This window comes from Oryctolagus cuniculus, chromosome 7, assembly GCF_051225735.1.
Source record: "Oryctolagus cuniculus isolate XC-2025 breed Fujian yellow rabbit chromosome 7, ASM5122573v1, whole genome shotgun sequence".
In the NCBI taxonomy this organism is placed as follows: Eukaryota; Metazoa; Chordata; class Mammalia; order Lagomorpha; family Leporidae; genus Oryctolagus; species Oryctolagus cuniculus.
In genome coordinates this window covers 43,102,645-43,126,239 of record NC_142873.1, presented here as the reverse complement: position 1 = coordinate 43,126,239, position 23,595 = coordinate 43,102,645, and the positions used below count along the sequence as shown (strand labels likewise).

Below are 23,595 nucleotides of genomic sequence, written 5' to 3'. Positions count from 1 at the left end.
TCAAGCCCTTGGAGCTCCTGCCACCCACATGGGGGACCTGGATGGAGTTCCTGGCTCCTGCCTTCGGCCTGGCCCAGCCCTGCTTGTTGTGGTCATTTGGAGGGGGAGTGAACCATGGAAAATCTCTCTTCTCTGTCTATTCTCTCTACATTGCCTTGCCTATCAAATAAATAAATAAATGAAAAAGAAGAAGTAGAATTGCCAATGTGGACTTTTTTTTTTTTTTTTTTGACAGACAGAGTTAGGCAGTGAGAGAGAGAGACAGAGAGAAAGGTCTTCCTTTTTCCGTTGGTTCACCCCCAAAATGGTCACTACGGCTGGTGCGCTGTGCCGATCTGAAGCCAGGAGCCAGGTGCTTCCTCCTGGTCTCCCATGCGGGTGCAGGGCCCAAGTACTTGGGCCATCCTCCACTGCACTCCCGGGCCACAGCAGAGAGCTGGACCGGAAGAGGAGCAACCGGGACTATACCCGGCACCCCAACCGGGACTAGAACCCGGGGTGCCGGCGCCACAGGCAGAGGATTAGCCTAGTGAGCCATGGCACCAGCCAATGTGGACCTTTTTTTTTTTTTAAAAAAAGTTTATTTTATTTATTTGAAAGAGTTACAGAGAGAAGGAAAGAGACAGAAAGAGAGGTCCTTACCCACTGGTTCACTCCCCAAATGGCTGCGACTGCAGCTGGGCTGAGCCGAAGCTGGGAGCCCAGAGCTTCTTCCAGGTCTCCCAAGTGGGAGCAGGGGCCCAAGGACTTGCACTTGGGCCATCCTCCACTGCTTTCCCAGGTCTTTTGCGGAACCTGAGACCTCTCCCAGCCTGCCAGAGGACAGCACCTTACACACTCTCACCACTAGTGGGCAGGCTGTTACACGTCCTGGTTTAAGAGAAGGCGCTGAGACTTTGGGAAGGGCCAGGTTTACTCCAAGTCCCCTGAGGCTCCAGACCCCTGCCGGAGGACCAGGGGTGGGGGTGGGGGGTGATGGAGGTGGGGCTTCGTGGAGGAAGGCGTGGACACGGAAAGACGAGGGAGCTCTGTCATGTAGAAATGATAAGAAATATCAACCCTGACCGGAGAGCAAAGGTGAACAGAGACTTGGAGAGAGACCAGGTCCTGGTGGACTGGGGTAGAACTTCCCACACCGGGAGCTTGAGGTTAAGTCCGCGAGCACTGGGGAGCCAGGGGGGAGTCTGAGCAGAGGAGTGACGGCAGAGGGGAAGCTTCCTGCTGTCTGTCTGTCTGCTCTCTTTCCGTTTCCATTTCTGTGTCCCTCCCCTTCCCTGTCATCTGCCCCAGCCCCCTGCCCCACAGCCAGTAACTCTCCAGTCCCCTTCCTTTCCACGTCACAGGCCCCAGAACTCATCGGGGGAGTAGGAGGTGCGGACCCCCTGATTCTGCCCCCAGAGGGGCAGGGAAAGCAAGGTTAGGAAGGCAACTGGGAGGGGCAGGGGCCTCCCGCTCCGTTCCCCCCCAGCCTGGTCTCCCCTCCCCCCCCAACTCCGGGGCCAGGCCTCAGGCCCTCGCGCTCTTGGGCTGAATCCCCGTGCCTTGCACCAGTCAGTGCCAGCTGGCAGCTCTCACCGGAGACGGGGGTGGCAGGAATATGGGGGAGGGGAGGAGGTGGGCATGGGCCCAAGGGGAATGGGGGGTCCGGATCTGAGGAGCTGGTCGTCAGAAGCTGGTGGCCAGCCTTCCTGGCTCAAGGGACGAGGGGAAGACCAGGCAGGCACGTGGGTGGGTGTCGGCCCCCCACTGGCTCACCCGCCCCTGGCAAAACCAATCCTCTCTCCACCACCTCCTGTGTGCTCCATGCTCACCTCCTTAAGCTGCCTCCGGCTAATTCTTCCTGGTCCCTTTAAGAACTGCCTGGGAACTGGGGCACTGGAGGGGGCAGTCAGGGCCCCCACCCCTCCCTTCTCATGCCCGCCCCTGCTCCGCCCCCTGCCCGCTGCAGACTCTGCGGAAGCCCTGGACGCCTGGGTTAGGGTCTCGCCACTGCTGGGCTGGGGGTAAGGCTGGAAGGTGGTGGAGGAGTGGGGCTGCGATCCCTGGGGTGGGGTGGAGGGTGGGACCCCAGATTCCTGGGTCCGTGTGGACGTGGGCTACGTCTGCCAGCATTGGCAGCGAACGAGTGGGGGTGGTCTCCAGCCTCAAGCTGGGGGACGAGCCGCATCAGGGATCTGGGGGGGCCAATCCGCAGGTGTCCGCAGGTGTCTGGTGGGGAAACTGAGGCGAGGGAAAGCAGTGCTGGGCACCGCCTGCTGCAGGCAGGCCCCCTGCTGCTCCACCCCAGAGAACTGGAAAGGGGAGAGGTGGCCAGGCCACCACAGCAAGTTTCTAGCTGCGGCCAAGGCCACCACCTGGGGCTTACCCTGCTGTCTCACCGGGACAACTTAGCTCCCTTCTGTAAGTTGACTTCCAATGTCACGGCCAGGAAAGGCCGCTGAGGCCTGGCTGGCGGCTTGGACTGAAGCGGAGCCAGGGCAGAGCTGAGAGCGCCTCCATTCCCTTGCATTAGTTTCCAAGTGTGACCTCCTCCGATTCTGCCACACGGCCTGGGCCCATTCCCCTAAAGGGACACAGTGTTAGGGGGAGGCGGGGACGCAGGGACACCCCCCGGGGCATGGGGTGCAATCTTCTGCGGTTCAACCTTCTTCCTCCCGAGGCAAGTTCAGTTCCCTCTAGACGCTGCCATCTGGGTGCCAAATAGTCTCCCCCCAACCCCCCACCCCTGCCCCGCTCTGTCCCAGTCTCGGGGAGAGGAGCCTGAGCAGACCAACGCCCTGTGAGTCCCGAGCCCCAGGAGCTCAGGGGCCGCGAGGATGGGGTGTCAGGAACCCGCGTGGGGATGGGGGTGGCGGCCACCCTTCTGAGTCCACTTCTGCTTTCGCACAGGCCTTGCCCCCCTCGCCCCTCTCCAGGGGGAAATGCTCTCCCACCACCCCAACCTGGACCTAAAAGGGAACCAGAACTGGCCTACAAAGGCCTCTTCCCTGGGCCAGCACCAGCGCCCTCACTTCCGTCTCCCTAAAAATACTAGCAAGTCTGCAGAGGAGCCGAGCTGCTCCCAGGTAGTCTGAGAAGCCAGTGTCTTGCCTTTGCTAGTCAGAGAGGGCAAGCGCCCTGCCTGGGGTCACACAGCAACTCACAGGTAGCCAGGCCCGGGAGCCAGGCCCTTGCTCCTTCCCGCATGGGGCCTTTCTCTCTTCCCCTGGAAGCTGAGGGAGGCCAGCCTGGAGGAGGTGTCTCTCAACTCCTCACTTTACAGGAAGGAGTCGAGGCCCAGCAGGGACGGAAGGGTGCTCTCGTGATCGGGCTGCTTAGGATCAGGGCTGCAGAAGGACGCAAGTCCCAGCTCCAGAGTTCCCACCCAAGCACCGCCTGCCTCTCCTCCTGCCCAAAGGAAGAAGCCAGTGCAGTCTTGCTTCTCGCTTTAGCTGGTCTTGACTTTCGGAAAGTCCTTTCTGAAGTCTGCCCTCAGTCCCTCCTCTCACAGCACAAACCTTTCCCTGCCAGTAGGTCTCAGGGGGTGTTAGCGAAAGAAGGTTCTGGAGGAGCCACCGTGTTAGGTGGCTTAGGAAGAGAAGGCAGGACCTGAACCTGAACCTGGCCGTGAACCCCTCGCCTGGAAGTCACGGTGATTTTAATCAAAGAGGGCCTCTCGGGCTTCCTAATGGAGACCCCGTGCCCTGGTTTGCTTTCACAGACCTTTATGTGTTCATTTGCACAGGGCCAGTGTGGCATGCAGGTGTGTCTCTCCTACAGAAGCACAAATTCCAGGGAAGAGGGAAAGGCGGGCAAAGTGGCTGCCCAGGGCGGTCGGCCCCAGCTGGCTCTGTGAACGCAGCTGGGGGAACATCTGCACGGCGGGGCTCGCCTGCAGGGGAGCTGACCGGGGACCTCCCCACAGCCGGAGCCCCTCGCCCTCCACACATGTGGACCCTGGAGCCACAGAAGGTGGGGCACAGCGGGGCACGGGGAGGGGGAGGAAGAGGAGGAGGAAGAATATGGGGAGATTCTAGTCCCTCCCACTTAGAGATGCGGTCGCCATGGTGACGAAGGACCAGTGAGGCGGGATGGGGTTGGGGATGGGGGTGGGGGTGTGGCAGGGACGGAGGCACTGGGAGACCGGCACACCAGGCACTCCAGGGGGAGTGCATCAGAGCTGCGGCAGTGGCCGCGTCCTGTCCCCGAGCTGCAGGTAAGGGAGCGAGGGCTGACAGACAGTTCTGAAGGGAGGGGGCGGGCCATTGTCTGGCGCGGGCTGTGCCCCGAGGAGGGGGCAGGCAGAGGGGTCAGGCCATTGTGTGCGGTACTCAGCGCAGCCTTCCCGCACCAGTCAGACTACAGGAGGGGGCCGAGGAGCCACTGGGTAAGGGGTGAGAGGGGCTCGGGCTGGGCGGGAGGCAGGAAGATTGGCGCCCAGCGGAGGCGGGAGAAACTGGGGGTGTGCAAGGCTTGGGGCAGCCCTGGTGTCTGCACACAGTAGGCACTGCCTACATGCAAGTGGGTTCCGCTTGCTCGTGCTCCTAAAAAGAGGGCAGCAGAGGGGCAGGGCTGGCGGGGCTGCGGAGGGGGAGCCAGCAGGCGAGGCTCCCCAGGCTGGGCTCTTCCCCAGGCTGCCCTGAGGCTGCACACGGGAGGAGGCGGCGGAGGGGAAGCTGGAGCTGCCAGGTCATCGCTGAAGCCCCCGAGTGGCTTCTTCCTGCTCCAGTCCCTCAGTGAGGCATCCCGGCTCTGCAGGGGCTGGGGCGAGCTGCGCCCTGGGGTTGGTGGAGGTGGCGAGGAAGCGTGGGGGTAGAGGTGGGAGGCAACCGCTCTGCCTGGCCTCCCACCTGCACCCTGACACCCACAGCTCTCCGCTGGGGCAAGGCCAGGCTACTGCTCCACGGGGTCCCGGTGGGCAGTGTCGGCAGTGTCGGTGGTGGTAGTGGGGAGAGCTGGAGTGTGGCAGAGGGAGGTTGAAGCCGGGGCTCTGTCATCGGGAGTCCCCAGGCTCCAGGGCCTGAGAGGAAATGGGCTGGGGAAGCCCCGGACTGGGACTATAGGATGGCATGGTCCCCGGCCATCTGAGCCCTCCGCCCCTGCCCCCCACCTGACCTACTGCCAACCCCAGCCAAGGCTCTTCCCTTCCTTGGCCTTGGTTTCCTCATTTGTACAGCCAGGGAGGCGGTGGACCCTGCCAGCTCCCGACTTCCTGGACGCTGTGGGGCCCAGTGCAGAAATGAAAATGCAGGGCACCTCGTTTTCAAATTACTCAGCCTTACAAGAGGGCCACAGCAGAGCGGCGAAGCGAGCGTGGGCTTGGGTAAGGCACAGGTCACGCACCTGTGAAGCCAGCCCCGGGCTGTGGGCTGCGCCAGCTCTGAGGAGGAGGCGGCAGTGAGGCTCTGGATCTGAGTCCGGAGGCTCCGCACCCCCCACCCCACCCCGCCGGGGGCACACAGCGGGGGCAGGCGCCCTTCCTCCCCACGTGGCTTTTCTGGAGAACTTGACCAGCAGACCCTGTGAGGCGGGATCACATCCCTCGGCCTTTCTGCAGGGAGGTTTCTGTTCCCCCTGGCTCAGGAGTCAGGGAGGTATTATTTCCCAGTCTAGAGGAGACAGAGCCTGCCCCCTCCATGATTCTCCATCCCAGTGGCTCAGAGCTGAGTTCCCTGGACTAGAGCGAGAGGTAGGACTTTGGAGACTGAAGGATTGGCCCAGGCAGATCTGCATTCAGCGTGGCTTCTCACTGTGGAACCTCCCAAGGACTTCACTTTCCTTATCTGTAAAATGGGCCTGTGGTGGTGCCTACCTGCCAGAGTTGTTGGCACCACTAAGCCTGAAAGGGTGGGCTAATCCTGCTGGCTGGAGGGGCCGGGGGAGAGGACGCTGGGAGGCGGGGAGAATTCCGGGGCTCAGGAGGAGGAACTGGGAGCAGGGCCTTGAGTCCGTTCCAAGAGGCTGGCAGCCGAGGCTGGGACGCCTCCCTTCCCCTATCAGGAACCCTCCCTGTGATCAGAGAAGTCAATCTGTTCGCACCGAGAGACTGGGCCAGGGCGGCTCCCAGATCTGAGCTGGGGGCTGGGGAGTCCCAGAAGGCGGGGTCTCTAGCTTCTCAGAGCCCTCCAGGAGGGTCTGGGGACAGCTTACCCCACACCCGCTACCCCCCACTGTTGCCAGGAGGGCTCTGTCTGAGACACCAGTCCCCGGGGAATGGGAACAGAGGGCAAGAAGGAAGGAGCTGGGACCGGGATTCTTCCAAGGAGTAGCTGGGCTGTGCCCATTGGCCTTGGTGGCTGGGGCTGGGGCGGGGGGTGGGGGGCTGGAGGTCATGGCATAGGAAGCACTTCCTGCTGGATGGAGTGAGTGTGGGGAGGATGGGGTCGAGCCAGCCCTGGGAGGTCTGTGCTCTGCAGCACCCAGTCAGTTGGCCCCGCTGAGTAGGCCGACACCACCCACTTTACAGGGCCTGGAGCCCGGGGCCCCGATGCCTCATTAACCCTGCGTTATGAGGCTTCCCCTGGAGCCTTTGGGGAGGAAGGAGCAGCCACCAACCAGCCGGGGGGAGGGGGCTGGGTGCCCCAGGAGTGGATTCCAGGAGGCATGCACTCAGATGAGAAGTTTCCTAGGATTCCCCCCTGCCTGAGGCCACTCCAAGAGTCCTGACTACAGGAGGGACTTCCTCTGCAAAGTTATGGAGAAGAACCAAATGTGACCGTTCCTTTTTTTTTTTTTTTTTTTTTTTAAGATTATGGCCCTGCTGAAAGTAGGAGGTTTGAAGGTTAGACCACCGCAGGGAATTCCCAGTAGGTAGGAGTGGAGAGACCCCACCTTGCGTCAAGTGAAAAGAGGAAAGTGAAAGACGATGTCATGTCCCTGGTCTTGAGCAAGAGAATGCACAGCGAGTCTGGGTGGGACAGGACAGAGGGCCCGGGCTTTCTGGATAGACTGGGGCGAGGGGAGGGCGGGAGGAAGAGGTGTGCCGTCTGCTGGGAGGCGGGTGAGCCTCGTTTTGTTTTCCCCTCCCAATCCACCGACTTCCGCCCAAGCCAGGATCTGTCACAACTCGAGAGGTGGAAATTCTGGTTTCCCTGGCCCAGAGCTCCCAGTGCCGGCTCGGGCGCGATGGGCACCTGGAGGGCCGCACTCCCATTCCAGCCAGGCTGAGCCTTCTGTCCCCTGCCCCTGGGGCCTGGGAACCCCCTCCTTCTTGCTCTTGGATGGCACCCCTGCCCCGAAGCCTGGACACCAGGATTTCCCAAGGTTGCCGGCTCAGGGTAGGTGAGGTGAGGCGGGTGGCTTGGTGTTGGTGGTCTTGGGGAAAGAGTGTGCAGCCTGGGGAGCCAGCCGGCCACCCTGGCACAGGCACTGCCCCGGAAATGCTGGAGGAACTCCTGTGGCCTCCCTGGAGGAAGAGGCACCGGCAGGCCCAAGTGTCAGAGACCCTGAGCTGCTCAGGGGCAGAGAGAACCCACAGAGCAGGCTGCCCCAGGCCCGGCCGGCCCTCCTGGGTTGCCTGGGTGGGGGGAGCATGAAGTGCCAGGTGCCAGCAGGTGGGAGAGTGACAGGAGTGATGCTTGGAGGACAGGAAGCTGCTCCCCAGGACGCCCCTGCCCAGGACGACCTTTGCAGGGGGTCGGGGCCACGGTCTGGGCTCTGGGCCACAGGAGGCCATAGGGAAGGGAAGGAGGGCACCAACAGAGAAGTTCCGGTAGAGACAGAGCAGCAGCTGTGGTCCAGAGGACACCGGGGAAAGTCAGGCTGGCGGCGGCCAGGGGAATGGAAGTGACACTCTGCAAGCCCTCGCAGAGAGGGAACTGTCCCCTCCCCTGGCGCTCCCCCCGCCCCACCCCAGCACACACTTCTGCTGCCTGAGGTTCTCCAATTGGCCGCCCAGCGAGATGTGGTAAGAACTGTGTGCTCAGAAAATGCCCTGCGCTTGGTTTCTCAGAACCATCAGCTGACGGCCTCTGGCTGAACATGGCCCTCCCGGCCCCGGGCCCGGCCCCCTGCAGCCTCCTGGGCCTTTTCCTCTTCCAACTGCTCCTGTCCACGACGACGACAATGACGACGGCGGGGAGTGGCGGCCAGGGGCCCATTCCCAGGGTCAAGTACCAGGCAGGTCAGTGGCCCATGGCCAGGAGGTGTGGCGATGGCCACATGGGTTGGGGGAGGGAACCTGAGTGAGGGGGAAACAGAGATGCAGATAGAGAGAGAGAGGTCAAGAGCAGAAACTCAAACCCAGAGGAGACTGTCTTAAGAGGGAGCTGGAAGCAAGGGACCAGGGATCCAGGGGCACGGCACCCTCGAGTTCTCCAAAGCTGGTGACTTTTCTTTCTCTCCTTCAGTGTCACTGTCACCAAGCTGAGCAGCTCAAACCCCTAACTGCTTTCACACCCCCAGGTGCCCCAAAGCCTACAGTGGCCATGGGAACTCCGGGCAAGCCAGGCCTTTGCCAACCACGCAGATCACGTCGGGCCGTTGCACGGCCAGCACCGTGGGCTCCAGGAGTGGGCACTCAGGATGGCCCTGCTGGGGTGTGGGCCCCGGAGCATGTGGGCACTTGGCTGGGTTTTTTCCAAGGCTGTTGGCGGCTGGTCCTCTCGCCTACAGCTTGGGCAGGGGTTGGGGGGGAAGCAGGAAGGAGTTGGAGCTGGAGAGCAGGGTCCCTTGGGCACAGCAGGGACTGTCACACCAGCCAGCCTGGACAATGCAGGTCAGCCATTGGTGGAGAGGCCAGCCCTTCCAGCACCTTCTGCTCCTTATTCCCAGCTCCTCCTTTGGCCCTAAGATTCCCTGCGCCTAACGAGCTAACAGGTGGCCGAAGCGCCTGCCAGCGTGCCAGCGAGGGCTGAGCCGAGGAGCTCCTCCCACCCCGGCTGCCGCCCCATGCCTGGGGGATGCAGAGGCTCACCTCCCTGGCTACAGGGTCCCCTGGAAGAAGACGCTGCCTTTCTGCTCATGGTGGCTCGGGTGGTGGAAATTTCCTGCGATGAGAGAGGGGAAGGAAGTGGAGGTGGGGCCGGGGGTGGTCAGAGGACCCTGAAACCCACAGCCGCCGTGACACATAGCCGTTGTCTGCTTTTAGCTTTCCTGCTTGCGGCTGCCAACACCTTCCTGTCTGTCTCTCAGCCTGTGGATCCCCCCGCCCATCCTGCCAGCGGGGCCCGAGAGGTCCTTGTCTAGTGCAGCACCGTTGCAACGTTCCCTGGGCCGTCACCTACCCTGGCCCCACTTCCCCCCATCTCAGGAATCTGCCACCTGCCCACCAACTCCTTATCACTGTCTCCTTCTCACCACCTCTCAACAGGGGACAGACGCAGGGCGCTTGGCTTCTTCCACCAAAAGGGCCTCCAGGATTTTGACACTCTGCTTTTGAGTGGAGATGGAGGCACTCTGTACGTCGGGGCCCGAGAGGCCATTCTGGCCTTGAATATCCAGGACCCAGAAGTCCCAAGGCTGAAGAACATGGTGAGGAGACCGGCGCGAGGGAGGGGGCCAGCTGCCGCCCTGTGCCTGGGCTGCCTGTGTGCGAACAGCAGCCCAGCGCTGTGGCCTCCAAGGAGTCACCATCAGTGATTCTTGGTGCCTGGAACTCGACAATGGAACAGGCAGGAGGTACCCGAGCTGCCTCACTGTTCCGTGGTTGAGTACTGGGAATGGCCAACAGCTGATAAGGAATCATTGACCTAGGAGATAAACACGGAGTCAAAGGGCACCAATAACCCGCTATCCACCCACTGGTAGAAAGTACAGAAGCCACGGTGTTAACCCTGCCCTGCCAGCAGGGCCATGTGAGGGAGACAGGGAGAGGGACAGAGCTGGCAGCGCCCATCCGCTGCAGCGTTCGTGTCCCTTCCCCTGGGGTCGTTGGCCACCTGCACACTGGGCGCTGGCAGAAACAGTAGCTTCTCGAAGGTGTGACCCCGGGACCCAGGTCTCTAGCTACCTCCCCCGCAAATGTGCCGTGTGAAAACCGCTGCGGTGCGTGAGGGGAGGTGCTCATGCCTGCAGCCTAGCTGAGTCTCGGAGTGGCTAAGCCTAGATCCAAAGCCAGTTCTGTCGGATCCCTTAGGAGCTGTGTCCCAATGGGCCTCGGGACCATCAGAATACGCTGTTTTCACCGCTGCCCCGCAGCCTGTCCTGGGGTCACCAGGCTGTCTGGGGTTCACAGCCTGGGCGGGGAAGGGGCTGGCGGGGCTCAGCGGGAACCTGGCACAGCCTCCTTTCCCTTCCCCTCTCCTTTTCAATTCTCCACTCCAGATTCACTGGCCAGCCAGCGACGGGAAGAAGAGTGAGTGCGCCCGTAAGACGCCCAACAGGGAGGTAGTCGAGGTGAGTGGAGGCGGGTCTGGGGGCTCTGGGCAGGCCCAGGCCATCACCCACTGCCCTCAGGTTGGGCACTTGCATGCGTGGTGATCCCCAGGTGGCATTGTGTAGATGGCAGGGACTACCCAGCACTGCTCTGGGCTTCTCCCCACTAGGAAGTGATGGGGGAAGCTCTGGGCGCCCAGGAGTTTGGGGCGAGTGGCCTGTTGGCCTGAGTTCCCCGTCTCTCCCAGACACAGTGTTTCAACTTCATCCGCGTCCTGGTCTCTTTGAATGATACCCACCTCTATGCCTGCGGCACCTTCGCCTTCAGCCCCGCCTGCACCTTCCTTGTGAGTGATGGCGCCCAGCACTGCCGCGTACATCTACCCCAGCCCATCCTCTGCGGCTCAGGGAACTCTGGTCCCTGGGGACCCAAACTCAGGGACTCCCGAGAGCTTCCTGGCCCCAGACCAGGTGCCCTCGCCGTCCCTTTCCCTCCTCCCTCTGCCCCTCACTTCCCAGAGGTGAGACCCTGGCGTTCTGGGCCCCCAGCCTCTACCCCCCTCCAGGAACTCCAAGACTCCTTCCTGCTGCCCATCTCTGAGGACAAGGTCGTGGAGGGGAAAGGCCAGAGCCCCTTCAGCCCCGCCCACAAGCACACCGCTGTTTTGGTGGGTGAGTGTCAGGCTTCCGGATCCGCCCCACGATGCCCATCCTCCAGGGCACCCTGTGGGTCATGGGAGGTGGCAGAGTCTCTGGAAGGCCCGGGGACACACAAAGGGAGGCCCGCAGCCTCCAAGCACAAGCTCAGAGGGCGATGCGGCACCCAGCCACCAGCTCCTGCTCAGACTGCTGCAAGGAAGGGGACAGGGACGGTTTCAGAGGGAGAACGAGGCCCTTAGCAGGGTGCCCCGCGTGGGGGTGTGCAGAAGGAATGAAGGGGGCTGGTCCTAGGCAGGCCTCCACCTGCTGAGACGCCCTCCTGCCCGCCCCTCTCCTAGATGGCACGCTCTATTCGGGCACCATGAACAACTTCCTGGGCAATCAGCCTGTCCTGATGCGCACCCTGGGATCCCAGCCGGTCCTCAAGACAGACACCTTCCTCTGCTGGCTGCACTGTAAGCACCCGGCCCCAGGCCAGCACGGCCCGGCCCCTCCCCTGAGCCCTGGACACCTGGCCCCGAGATTTGCTGTGACTCACTCAACTGTTGAGGAACACACATTCCTCGTGGGGGCCGGAGAGGGGGGACAGCAGGGAAGAAGCCCAAGTCCCACCCGCCCTTGCACGCCCATCACCAACCCACCTGGAGCTGTGGGGGCCGAGGCAGCCTGTGTCTTGGTTTTCCCCGAGGGGAGCCCCGGGCCTGCAGGTCCCTAACCGGTCCGCTGCCCCCTGCCTGCAGCGGATGCCTCCTTCGTGGCTGCCATCCCGTCCACTCAGGTCGTCTACTTCTTCTTCGAGGAGACAGCCAGTGAGTTTGACTTCTTCGAGAAGCTGCACACCTCCCGGGTGGCTCAAGTCTGCAAGGTGTGCATTGCGGCTCAGTGGGGCTGGCCAGAGCTGGGCGGCGGGAGAGCCTGTGGGCTGGCGGCATTGGCAGGACTGCGTCCCCCTCCCCGGGGGGCGGGGCTGCCCTTGACTCCGCCCCCTCCCGTGGGCAGAACGACGTCGGCGGCGAAAAACTGCTTCAGAAGAAGTGGACCACCTTCCTGAAGGCCCAGCTGTTGTGCGCCCAGCCCGGGCAGCTGCCCTTCAACATCATCCGCCACGCGGTCCTGCTGCCCGCCGACCCTCCCGCCGCAGCCCGCGTCCTCGCAGTTTTCACCTCCCAGTGGTGAGCAGCCGGGCCGGAGAGTGGGGGCCTGGACTCGGGGTCTGCGGCCCCAGGAAGCCCTGGTGCAGGATCGCTGCGGCCGAGCGAGCGTATACCTGCGTTTCCAATCAGAAAGCGTTTGGTCGTCGCTACCTCCCAGGAATTGGACTCAAGTCCTTCGTGTTCATGGGACAAAGACAGCTCTGAGGGTGTCGGACTAGCGTATGTCCTGCCTGGTTCCGAAAAGAAAGGGAGGCAATTTAGGAGAGGCAAGCTTCAAAGTCAACAAGCAGAGCCGGCAATGGGAATAAAGGGAGAACGCTAAAAGTCAGGGGTGGGGTCAATGCATTGCAAAGGCTTCTCATAGGATGTGTTATGTTTGTATGCCAGCCACCTGAGCTGCCTAAGGGCCAGGGCAAAGAGGGAAAATACCATCAGTGTGGTAAGATAAAAACCCGATCATTGCTTGCTAGACTGGAAAGAGTTAACTGACTTGCCCAAGGTACCACACAGTCCTTTAGTTCCTGCTGACTGTCCCTTACCGAAGGTGTCTGGTCTACGTGGGGTCAGAGAGCCACAGGCTCCAGACCTGAGCACCTGGTGTGTGCAATAGTCGGGTTCACGAAGGGCGAGAGCAAATCGGTCTCCACAGAGCAGGGCTCAGGAAGTAGAGCTGGTCTGGTAGGCAGGCACCGGTGGGTTCTCTGAGGCCAAGGGACCCCCAAGGAGAAGGGCCTCCTGTGGAGCCAGCCTGGGGGCGGGTACACTGCCCCTCCCGTGAGCACGGCCCCACCAGGCTGGGCAGGCAGAGCCGCCCCAGGACCTGTGCCCCAATCAAGTCTCATTAAGGATAATCACACTTCAGATCCCAAGATAGGCCTCGAGCCAGGCCCTGCACGAGAATTAGGGAAACTCCGTGGCTCTCCGTAATCCACGCAGCAAGGAGAAGGAGAGGCAGCCAGGGGTGGCCCAGCCTCCACACTCCTGCCCTCCTGGGGTTTCCCACTGGGGCGGGGCAGGGCCTTGGAGGGGGTCCTGACTGGTGTGGCAGAGGAGACCACAGCCAGTGAGCCGCTGTGCTTGTCTCCAGGCAGGTCGGTGGGACCAAGAGTTCTGCAGTTTGTGCCTTCTCGCTCAGGGACATTGAGTGGGTCTTCAAGGGAACGTACAAGGAGTTGAACAAAGAAACTTCACGCTGGACTACGTACCGGGGCCCTTCCATCACCCCCCGGCCAGGCAGCGTAAGTACCACCCCCAGACTGAGCACTGCCCCCACACTGCCACAGAAACGTGATGGCACAGCAAGTGCCCAACGCGTGCCAGCGCTCCCCGCCGTCTGCTCACACGTGCACCTGCTCCTGCTGCCCACGTTCTGCAGGTGTCCCATAGCGTCTTACAGAGCAGGTGCCAGGGCCGCCTTCCCCCGAGGGTAAGTGCACCCCAAATAATAGGGTTTATCGCTGAGGCACTAAGGGGACATGGATGTGTGTCAAGTGCAGAAGTACTGTCTTAGGCGTCTTCCCCTGCATTCTTATTAACCTTTTTTCCTTTGTCAGACTTATAGATGAGGGTACTTCAAAAAGTTCTTGGGAGATGATTTTAAAGCTGTGTTTAGGGCTGAGCTTGTGGTACCGTGGGTTAAGCTGCTGCCTGGGGAGCCTGTGTCCCCTATTGGAGTGCAGGTTTGAATCCTGACTACTTGGCTTCTAATCCAGCTTCCTGCTAGTGTATCCTGGGAGGGAGTAGGTGATGACTCAAGTGCTTTGGCCCCTGCCACCCTTGTGAGAGACCCGGATGGAGTTTCAGGCTCCTGGCTTTAGCCTGGCCTTGCCCTGACTGTTGTGGATATTTGGGGAGTAATGGAAGAGCCCTCTCTCTCTTTTTCTCTCTGTTGGTCTGTCTTTCAAGTAGAAGAACATAAATAAACATAAAGAAGATAAATTTATTTTGGTGCAAAAAAATTGAAATCCATGAGTAATTTTTTCATGGTACACGTTTCTGTGAATTTTTTTTTTTTTTGACAGGCAGAGTGGACAGTGAGAGAGAGAGAGACAGAAAGAAAGGTCTTCCCTTGCCGTTGGTTCACCCTCCAATGGCCGATGCGGCCGGCATGCTGCGGCCCGCGCACCACACTGATCCGAAGCCAGGAGCCAGGTGCTTCTCCTGGTCTCCCATGGGGTGCAGGGCCCAAGCACTTGGGCCATCCTCCACTGCACTCCCTGGCCACAGCAGAGAGCTGGCCTGGAAGAGGGGCAACCGGGACAGAATCCGGCGCCCCGACTGGGACTAGAACCCGGGGTGCCAGTGCCGCAAGCGGAGGATTAGCCTAGTGAGCCGCGGCGCCGGCCTCTATGAATTTTTTTAAACAAAACATCACGTGCCACCATCTTGTTGCTGATCCATCATATACGTACATGAGTTAAAGGATCACCGACATCTACAGAGTTGATTACCAGCAGCATCCCCACTTCCTCTCCTCCTTCAGCCTTTCAGCTGATCTTTTCCATCCGGGTCTCTCACAAGGGTGGCAGGGGCCCAAGCACTTAAGTCGTCAACTACTGCTTTCCCAGGCACATCAGCGGGGAGTTGGATCGGAAGTGGAGGAGCTGCTTTGAACCGGCTCTCCTGGGGTTGCCGTTGTCACAGGCCTCAGCTTAACTGGCTGTGCCACGACGCTGGCCCTCGTTGCTATTCCTCGTTCCACTTTCAGAGAGTGCTGAATTCCCATTCTGGAAGGTGAGGATTTAACCTGGTTTCCCCGCTCTCACCCTCACTCAGTGGTGTGTTAGAACAGCTTGAGGGACTGGTGCTCTGGTGTACCAGGTAGACCCTCCGCTTGTGACCCTAGCATCCCATATAGGCACCTGTTCGAGTCCCGGCTGCTCCACTTCCAAACCAGCTCCCTGCTAATGGCCTGGGAAAGCAGCAGAGGGTTCCTCAAGTGCTCAGAGCCCTGCCACCCTTGTGGGAGACCCAGATGGAGTTCCTGGCTTCAGCCTAGCTCAGCCCTGGCTGTTGCGGCCATCTGGGAAGTGAACCAGTGGATGAATGATCTCTTTCTGTCTCTTTCTCTCTAATTCTAACTTTCAAATAAATAAATAAAACTTAAAAAAAAAGAATCAACTTGAAGCAGCTGGCAAGCACTGTTTGTTCACATCTCTTCCCAAGTTTGTGTTCGGTGACATGACATAGATGGCTTGATGCCTACACCCTAGGAACCAGCAAGCACCACAGATCCGGTTCCAGTGGCTTCTAAAGTTGGCTCACCAATCCAGCGCTGCCCCCTCCAGCGGTGTCCTGCCGTGGTTATACAGGCATCTTGGCTGGATCTATCTCAATATGATAACTCTGATTATTTGCAGCTGAGCCAGGTAGTAAGCCATGGTTACTTTACCTCTTTGCATAATTTCTCTTTTCCCTGGGGTTAGTAATTATCTTCATTATTTTTTGCTTATTTTGTTTCCTAAGCTCTTATCTTTAATTGAACCTCAAACTCATGCTGATTTATCTGAGTGTCTTCTGAAGATAGGCCCCTCTGCTGTGCCAACGGTCTCAGCTCCTGTCCAGGCTGGCGCCGTCCACATCTGGAGCAGCTGCCGTCTGGAATCTCCCTTGCATGTCACCTGGAGAATCCCTCTGCCTCCTGCCTGTGACGTACTCGTGTTTCTTGTGTTCCACGGCTTCCTCTTTTCAAAAAATATGATCTTGGTTTTTAAAAATTTTTATTTATTTATTTGAAAGTCAGAAATACAGAGAGAGAGAGAGAGAGAGAGAGACAGAGAGATCTTCCATCCACTAGATGACTGTAACAGCCAGGGCTGGACCAATCCAATGGCGGGAGCCAGGAGCTCCTTCCAGGTCTCCCACGTGGGTGCAGGGGCCCAAGCACCTGAGCCATCTTCTATTGCTTTCCCAGGTGCATTAGCCGGGAGCTGGATCAGAAGTGAGGCAACAGGGATTTGAACCAGCGCCCACATGGGATGCTGGCATTGCAGGCGGAGGCTTAACCCGCTGCACTGCAGCACCGGCCCAGGATCTCATTTCAGTGGAGGTGATCTTGATAGATTCTTGGAGAAGAATGCATGGCAGATAAAAACATTTGCGACCTTGCATATCTGAAACTGTCTTTATTCTACTTTCTATTTGATCATGTGGCTCGCTGCATGTACCTCTCAAAGAGAAATCCTTTTCCCTCCAGTTTTAAAGAGCTTGATCTGTTGGCTTCTGGCTGCCAGTGCTATGCTGTTTTGATCCTGACCCTTTGAATCTAGATGTTTTCAAGCCTTTCCTTTGTCCCTGGGGTTCTGAAGTGTCACGGTTGTGCTTTGATGAAATTCTTCATTTATTGTGCTGGGCACTTAGGAATGGACAGTTCGCTCCTTTGCTTCTTTCAGTCTAAGAAGTTTCCCCACACGATTTCATCCGATTCAGCATGTGTTTCTTGAGGACGTGCGCTGCTGTTCTCGGCGCCAGGACTGCGGCAGTGGGCAGGACAGACCTGAGTCCCTGCCCTGTGGGAGCTTGAAACAACTTCCAGAGGACGGGAGGGCCTCCCAGGCTGGCCCTTCAACGTTCTTTCTCTTTTAAAAGAGCTTTATTCTGTTTAGTTGAAAAGCAGAGTGACAGAGAGAAGGGGAGAGACAGAGAAAAAGATCTTCCATCTGCTGGTTCGCTCCCCAAATGACCTTAACAGCCAGGGCCGGGCCAGGCCAAAGCCAGGAGCTCCATCCAGGTCCCCCGCGTGGGTGCAGGGGCCCAAGCACTTGGCCCATCCTCTGCTGCTTTCCCTGGCGCATTAGCAGGGAGCTGGATTGGAAGTGGAGCAGCCAGGACTCAAACCAGCACCCATTTGAGATGCCAGCACTGCAGGCAGTAGCTTTACCTGCTATGCCACAGCGCCAGCTCCTAAGTCTCTTTTAATCTGTATGTTTCCTTTCCATTTTCTATTTTTATCCACTGATATTTTAAAAAATTTATTTGAGAGGTAGATTTACAGACAGAGAGAGGGAGAGACAGAGAGAGAGGTCTTCCATCCGCAAGTTTACTCTCCAAATGGCCACAATGACTGGAGCTGAGCTGATCCGAAGCCAGGAGACAGGAGCTTCTGGGTCTCCCACGTGGGTGCAGGGGCCCAAGGACTTGGGCCATCTTCTACTGCCTTCCAAGGAGCAAAGAGCTGTCTCGGAAGAGGAGCAGCCAAGACATGAATCGGCACCCATATGGGATGCTGGCACCACAGACAGAGGCTTAACCTACTATGCCACAGCCCTGGCCCCCTCCTGTGATATTTTTAAAAATTTTATTTACTTATTTGAAAGGCAGTTAGAGAGAGGACTTTCATCTGCTGGTTCACTCCCCAAATCACCACAGCAGCTGGGGCTAGGCCAAGCTGAAGCCAGCAGCCAGGGGAGTTATCTGGGTCTCCGTGTGGGTGGGCCATCCTCTGCTGTCTTCCCAGGTACTGGATCGGAAACAGAGCAGTTGGGACTCGAATGGTCACTGCAATACGGGTGCCAGGCGGGCCCCTTCTCCTGTGGTTTGGCTCGCCATCCAGAGTTCTCCAGAGTCTAGCTCTTGCTGATTGCATTTCTGTGGTGCAGCTGTTGGACTTCCTGTCTCTTGTTCAGGGATTGCCTCTGGAGAGTTGGTCAGTTTCAGATCTGGTCTGGGATGAAACTTGGTTTGTTGTGGTCATGTGCTCTTCCTTCTGCCCTCTTTTTGTGGACTCAGGATTATTCTTTAGTAGCATTCTGTTCCTTTTTACTTAATTTGTTTGGGAGATAAGGAGAAAGAAATAGAGCTCACACCTGTGGGTCAAGTCCCCAAATGCTTGCAATGGCCAGAATTGGGCCAGGCTGAAGCCAGGAGCCAAAACTCCATCTGGGTCTCCCATGTGGGGTGGCAAGGAGCCACCTGCATGGGCCATTACTTGCCACCTCCTCAGGGTGCCCATTAGCAGGAAGTTGGAGCAGAGCTGGTTCCTGAATCCAGGCACTGTGGTCTGGGTTGTGGGAGTCCTTACCACTGTGCCAGACGCCTGCCTGTGTGCTGGGATGGTGTCACGGCTGTTTTGTTGCTTGGGACACAGTGGTGACAGCAGTTTTCTGCTTCTCAGATCATTACGGTTCCCTCCCAATTTTTGTTTGTTCTTTTTCAAAGGTTTTTTTTCGTTTGTTTGTTTCCTTATCTCAAGTTCATGGTTTTACCCATGTGTCTGGTAGTCTGGCTGTGTGCTTAGGTAAGGAACATGGAGGCTATCTGCCCACCTCTCTGTGGTCTCCAGCGTGGCTCCCCAAGCCTGCACCGAGGGTGGACTGGCTTCATTTCCTGCTTGGAGGGTGCTGGTCTGGCTCCTGACGTGGGAGCCACAGAGGAGGGTTGGGTGTGGGGACAGAGTCTCACTTGTTGGCTGTCTCCTGGCATTTCAACCCACTGCCTCCAAGGCCCCCTGCTTCACCCTCTGTGGGGAAGAAACCTATGTCTTGGGCCAGGCTGGGGAGGGGGGCAGCCACCCAGCCGTGTGGAGCTTGGGGGCATCTGTGTCCTTGCCTAGACTTTCCCATAATCCTCCTTGTTTAGCCTGCCCTCGAGCCCCACTTCCAGGGGTAGCACAGCCGCTGATTCATAAACTTTAGGAATTCTTCCTTGTGAATCAGGTGCTCAGGGAGGTCCCCCGGGGCTGCCTCGGGAGGAGCCTCTCCTCTGTCTCTAAGTCTGCATCGTTTGTTCAGGGCTGGGGAACCTTTGTTCTGCCGAGGGCCATGTGGACGTTTGCGACATCATTCGCGGCCACACAAAATGATCCAGTGAAGAATTAGCCTGCTGTGGATGGAGTGAGCTTCAAATCCTGCCTGCGCTCGCCTTGGCAGGGCCAGATGATAGGATTTTTCAGGCTTTCCATGTCCCCCACCCCCTGCTCAAACACGTGCATGCTTTTGCCTTCTCTCCTGGTCTCCCCACCCCGGGAGGTTTATGCCTTTTAAAAACTCCCTTTGGGAGGATGTGAGATTAGGTGCATGTGTTCCTTTTGGCATTGAGCCTCGCTTTATGGATGGGGAAGTTTGGGCTTAGAGAGGTGAAGCCATTGGGCGAAGCACCCAGCCCATGGGTGACAGAGGACAAGGATCGTGACTGAAGATGGGGACCCAGGTGTCCCGGAGCCACAGCCCGCTCGGCTTGGCAGGGCCTTTAGGGAACAGCCGGTCCAGCCCCCTCACTTGATGGGTGAGAAAAAAGGAGGCCTACAGTGGAGAAAGGACCCTCCAGAGTCACGCAGCAAAGGCTGAGCAGGAACACTGCTGGCTACACCTCCTTCCTCCGTGACAGCCTTCATTGAGTCATCAACTCAGCCAGCATTGATTGAGCACCCACTGTGTGCCAGGTCCGGGGCTATGCCTGGGACTGCAGCCCTTGCCCACACGGTGCCTCCTGCCGGCTGCCAGCCATCCTGGGTGCAGGTGCAGAGGAGGAGGGCGTCCCGAGTGTTCACAGCTCCTGAGTGACTCAGCGCCGGCCCAGCCCTGTGCTGACTGCCTTGCGTGTCCTCGTGCGTTTCACCTGCTGGTGTTGGGAACGTGCCCACCCCACGGCAGAGACCCCAGACGCGCAGAAGCTGCAGCTCAGAGCCAGCGGCTGCAGAGGCTGAGCGCCAGCTCCCTGCCCGGAAGGATGGCCAGCACCAGCAGGGACGCCAGCCTGATCTGCTTGCTTCCCCCTTCAGTGCTCTGTGGGCCCCTCCTCCGATAAAGCCTTGACCTTCATCAAGGACCACTATCTGATGGATGGACAAGTGGTGGGCGTGCCCCTGCTGGTGAAGTCCGGTGTGGAGTACACACAGCTGGCAGTGGAGACGGCCCAGGATCTGGAGGGGCGCAGCCATCTGGTCCTGTACCTGGGCACCGGTGAGTAAGGGCTTCAGGACATCCCCCTGAGGACTAGAGGGGGAGCTGCCCCCTGGGGGAGGAGCAGATCCTCTGAGTTCATTCACTCACTCATTCATTCATTCACTCATGCAACGCATGCCTGCTGAGCACCTGCTCTGTGCCTGGTGCCCTGTTGGGCTCTGAAAACCCCGTGGGAAAGCAACACAGCCCAGTACCCACCCATTCTGAGCTCGGCGGGTGGGGGCCACAGACAGGGAGGTCTTAGGTAGCCTTAGCAAGAGCTGCTGGTTTTGGGGAAGCCACGTTAGAGGGGTGAAGAGTGAGTGGTTCAGAGGAGCTGCCCACGGGGTAGTGGAGATGACACCTTCAGGAAGTGTGAGCAGAGGCCTGGAGGGGGCGGTGCCTGCAGGGAGGGTGGGGTCGGGCCAGGATCCTCTTTCTGCAGGCAGGAAAGACCTAGAGCATCCAGTGGACAGGGAGGTGGTGAAGAGGTGGCTGGGCGCAGGGCTCAGGAGGAGGTGAGGTTGTGGAGGGAGCAGTGGCTGAAGTCCAGGGCACAGGGGGAGCTGTAGAAAAGGGGTCTGGCCGGTGGGCTGCGTCTCAAGGCTCTGTTTCCAGCCCGGTTACTGGGCGCGGTGTCAGCTGTGCGTGGGCTTCTTCAGGGCTCTAGTTTGTTAGAAGGTTAGTGGCCAGGGACTATAGGCCATTCACAAGAGAACAGCTCCATCGCCACGGCACAGTGCGGAGGGACAGGAGTGGTCTGGCACACGCTTCCGGCGGGGGCGGGGCCTGCTGCCAGCTGGGGAGGTGTGGGCGGAGGGAGATGCTCTGAGCTCTGTCTACCACAGCCACGGGCGCCCTGCACAAGGCCGTGGTGAGTGAGGACAGCAGCGCCCACCTGGTGGAGGAGATCCAGTTGTTCCCTCGCCAGGAACCTGTTCGCAACTTGCAGCTGGTCCCCGCCCAGGTGAGAAGAGACCTGGCTTTCTGGCGGGGCTGCCTGGGGGACCCAGGGGTGGGGGCTGTCTGCTGGGACTTCCTGATGCTCTGCCTCTGTCTCCCAGGACGCAGTGTTCGTGGGCTCCTCAGCAGGCGTCTGGAGGGTTCCCCGTGCCAACTGCAGTGTCTACGAGAGCTGCGTGGACTGTATCCTGGCCAGGGACCCGCATTGCGCCTGGCACCTCGAGTCCCAAATGTGCCGCTTCCTGTCCGCCCCGAGCCTGTGAGTGCCAGTCTTGGTGGCAGCTGCAGGTGGCCGGCCGGGTCCCTTCCTGCCCAGCTTCTGCCGCTACCGTCCTCTCTCCAGGAGCTCCTGGCACAGTCACTGCTGGGCTCCTCCAGCCGTGCGGGCTGTCCTGGGGTCCATTCCCACTGGTCACCCACAGCCTCCAGCCCTTGCCCCTGCACTTCCTTCCCTTCTTCCTTCCTCTGCCCACTTTTGTCTGTTTCAAGGGCTGTGTTTGCCTCCCCTGCCCTCTCAGGAACACCTGGAAGCAGGACATGAAGCGAGGGAACCCAGGGTGGGCCTGCACCAATGGCCCCATGGGCAGGAGCCACCGGCCCCAGAGCCGCCCACAGATCAGTGAGTGTGGGACTGAGCTGGGTTGGGGGTGGAGAGCAAAGGGCCTACGGACTTCTGGGCAGGGCTGGGCCTTCCCGCGGGGCCAGAGCTCAGCCCCAGAGTTGGGTTGGATTTGGGGCTTGGCTGTAGGGAGGAAGGGTAAGTTTTGAGCTGCGGGCCAAGCTGGCGTTCAGGATTGAGGCTGAGTTAGAGTGAGATGGGCTGGAGGTGAGTGTGGGGTCCAGGCCGGAGCCAGAGAAGGGGTGAGCATTGATTTGGGGAGTTGCAGTGGCGCCGGAGGTGAGCGTTGGGTCCCCTGTCTTCCTCCTCCCTTCCTCTCGCACACCTGTTGCCACGTTCTTTCTCTGCAGTTAAGGAAGTCCTAGCCGTCCCCAACTCCATCCTGGAGCTCCCCTGCCCCCGCCTGTCAGCCCTGGCCTCTTACCACTGGAGTCACGGCGCAGCCACCATCCAGGAGACCCCCTCCACAGTCTACAATGGCTCCCTCCTGCTGATGCCCCGGGATGGAGTTGGAGGCCTTTACCAGTGCATGGCCACTGAGAACGGCTTCTCATACCCTGTGGTCTCCTACTGGGTGGACAGCCAAGACCAGCCCCTGGCGCTGGACCCTGAACTCACCGGCATTCCCCGGGAGCGTGTGCAGGTGCCGCTGACCAGGGTCAGCGGCAGGGCCGCGCTGGCTGACCAGCGGTCCTACTGGCCCCACTTTCTCGTCGTCACCATCCTCCTTGCCTTGGTGCTGTCTGGAGCCCTCATTGTCCTCCTCGCCTCCCCGCTGGGGGCGCTTCGGGCTCGGGGCAAAGTGCAAGGCTGTGAGATGCTGCCCCCCAGGGAGAAGGCCCCCCTGAGCAGGGAACAGCACCTGCAGCCCCCCAAGGAACAAAGGACCTCTGCCAGTGACGTGGACGCTGACAACAATCACCTGGGTCCCGAGGTGGCTTAACCTCTGGGCACAGAGACTGTGAGACAGGGCAGGCGCCTGGCCATGCTGCTGGGGGAGGGGGGTCCCGGAGCAGGGCAGCCCCCAGTAGGATGGGAGTAATGCAAAAGAGCACCTTCTCCTGCCACCTGTGCCGCCAGGAACACCCGCAGGGGGCTGTGCACCCAGCCTGCCTTCCTGATGGGACTCCCTTCCACCCAGCACGTGGGGGCTCCCCAGACCTGCACCTGCACGACGCCCGGAGCACCTGGGGAAGATCTTTCAGTCCTGGCCATTCCAGGGGGCGCCACCTAGAAACACTGCTCCAGGAGACCCTAAGAGACCCAGTGGTCGCAGGACCCGGAGGTGATGAACTCCAAACATCTCCACACCTCTCCGCGAACCTCCGCTCTGCACCCAGCTGCCACCTTGGACACCAACATTCTCCTTGCGCAGGGGTCCCTGGGGCTCTGCAGGGAGCTGCCCTGCCTGCTCCCTTCGCCAACCATGCACCGCTGAGGCCCAGGAAGTCTGTCTTGAAGTCTGACCACCTTCCTTCTTGCTTCCGTTGGGGCAGATTGTGACTCTTCCTCCCCGGGTGAGAATGGCAGGGCCAATCTGAGCCTGTTCTTGCCTTTATTCGGTCATCCCTTGACCTCTCTCCTGTCCCCTTCTATTTGTTTTGAGATTCAGAAAACTGCTTGGCACAGACAGTTTATTTTTTATTAAAAAGACAAAAGCTCACACTGGGTGCTGTTTCCTTTGGAGCAGGGCGCTGCAGCGGAGGACTGCTTGGGTGCGAGGGGAGCCAGCACCCCAGGGTGCCAGTGGGGTGGAGGGCTGAGCTCCTGGGGCTTCTTCCTGCACCCCGCCAGCTGCTCCACGGAGAGACAGCCCCACAGCCCTCCCTCCGCGCCAGGCAGAGCTACAGGGGCCTCCGACTTTGTGGGAGGGGCGTGTGTTGATCAGCCTCAGCTGTGTCTGCCAGGCAGCTGACACCTCATCTGTCACCGGCGCCCACACTTGCTGTCCCCAGCTTCCCCGCACTTCTCGTGACTCCTTCCTCACTGCGGCAGCTGCCTTCGGCTCTTGGTAGATGAATGTACG

General features: G+C 59.7%; 1 protein-coding gene across 4 annotated transcripts; it reads left to right on the top strand.

Annotated features, from left to right (window-relative positions):
- Nucleotides 1-1,867: 1,867 nt before the first annotated feature.
- Nucleotides 1,868-23,232, top strand: SEMA4A (semaphorin 4A). 4 transcript variants are annotated; one of them, XM_008264322.5, is made up of 15 exons: nucleotides 1,868-2,003; nucleotides 7,931-8,101; nucleotides 9,290-9,450; nucleotides 10,243-10,314; nucleotides 10,542-10,640; nucleotides 10,860-10,965; nucleotides 11,292-11,408; nucleotides 11,694-11,818; nucleotides 11,953-12,125; nucleotides 13,195-13,345; nucleotides 19,825-20,005; nucleotides 20,836-20,954; nucleotides 21,052-21,209; nucleotides 21,469-21,569; nucleotides 21,920-23,232. In XM_008264322.5, the coding sequence occupies exons 2-15, from the start codon at nucleotides 7,960-7,962 to the stop codon at nucleotides 22,510-22,512; spliced, it is 2,298 nt and encodes a 765-aa protein (XP_008262544.1). In that variant the 5' UTR covers nucleotides 1,868-2,003; nucleotides 7,931-7,959; the 3' UTR covers nucleotides 22,513-23,232. The 4 variants fall into 4 exon arrangements, with proteins under 4 accessions (XP_008262544.1, XP_008262543.1, XP_089155955.1 ...); XM_008264321.5 differs by lacking the exon at nucleotides 1,868-2,003 and adding an exon at nucleotides 4,095-4,195; XM_089299829.1 differs by lacking the exon at nucleotides 1,868-2,003 and adding an exon at nucleotides 4,292-4,366.
- Nucleotides 23,233-23,595: the final 363 nt, after the last annotated feature.

What these genes read in the sequence shown, in the direction of transcription:
- SEMA4A (XM_008264322.5), top strand. Translation starts at nt 7,960, where the DNA reads ATGGCCCTCCCGGCCCCGGGCCCGGCCCCCTGCAGCCTCCTGGGCCTT. An exon ending in CCAACAGGGAGGTAGTCGAG is followed by an intron (nt 10,315 to 10,541) that starts GTGAGTGGAGGC and finishes CGTCTCTCCCAG; the next exon opens with ACACAGTGTTTCAACTTCAT. An exon ending in CTTCCTCTGCTGGCTGCACT is followed by an intron (nt 11,409 to 11,693) that starts GTAAGCACCCGG and finishes CCCTGCCTGCAG; the next exon opens with CGGATGCCTCCTTCGTGGCT.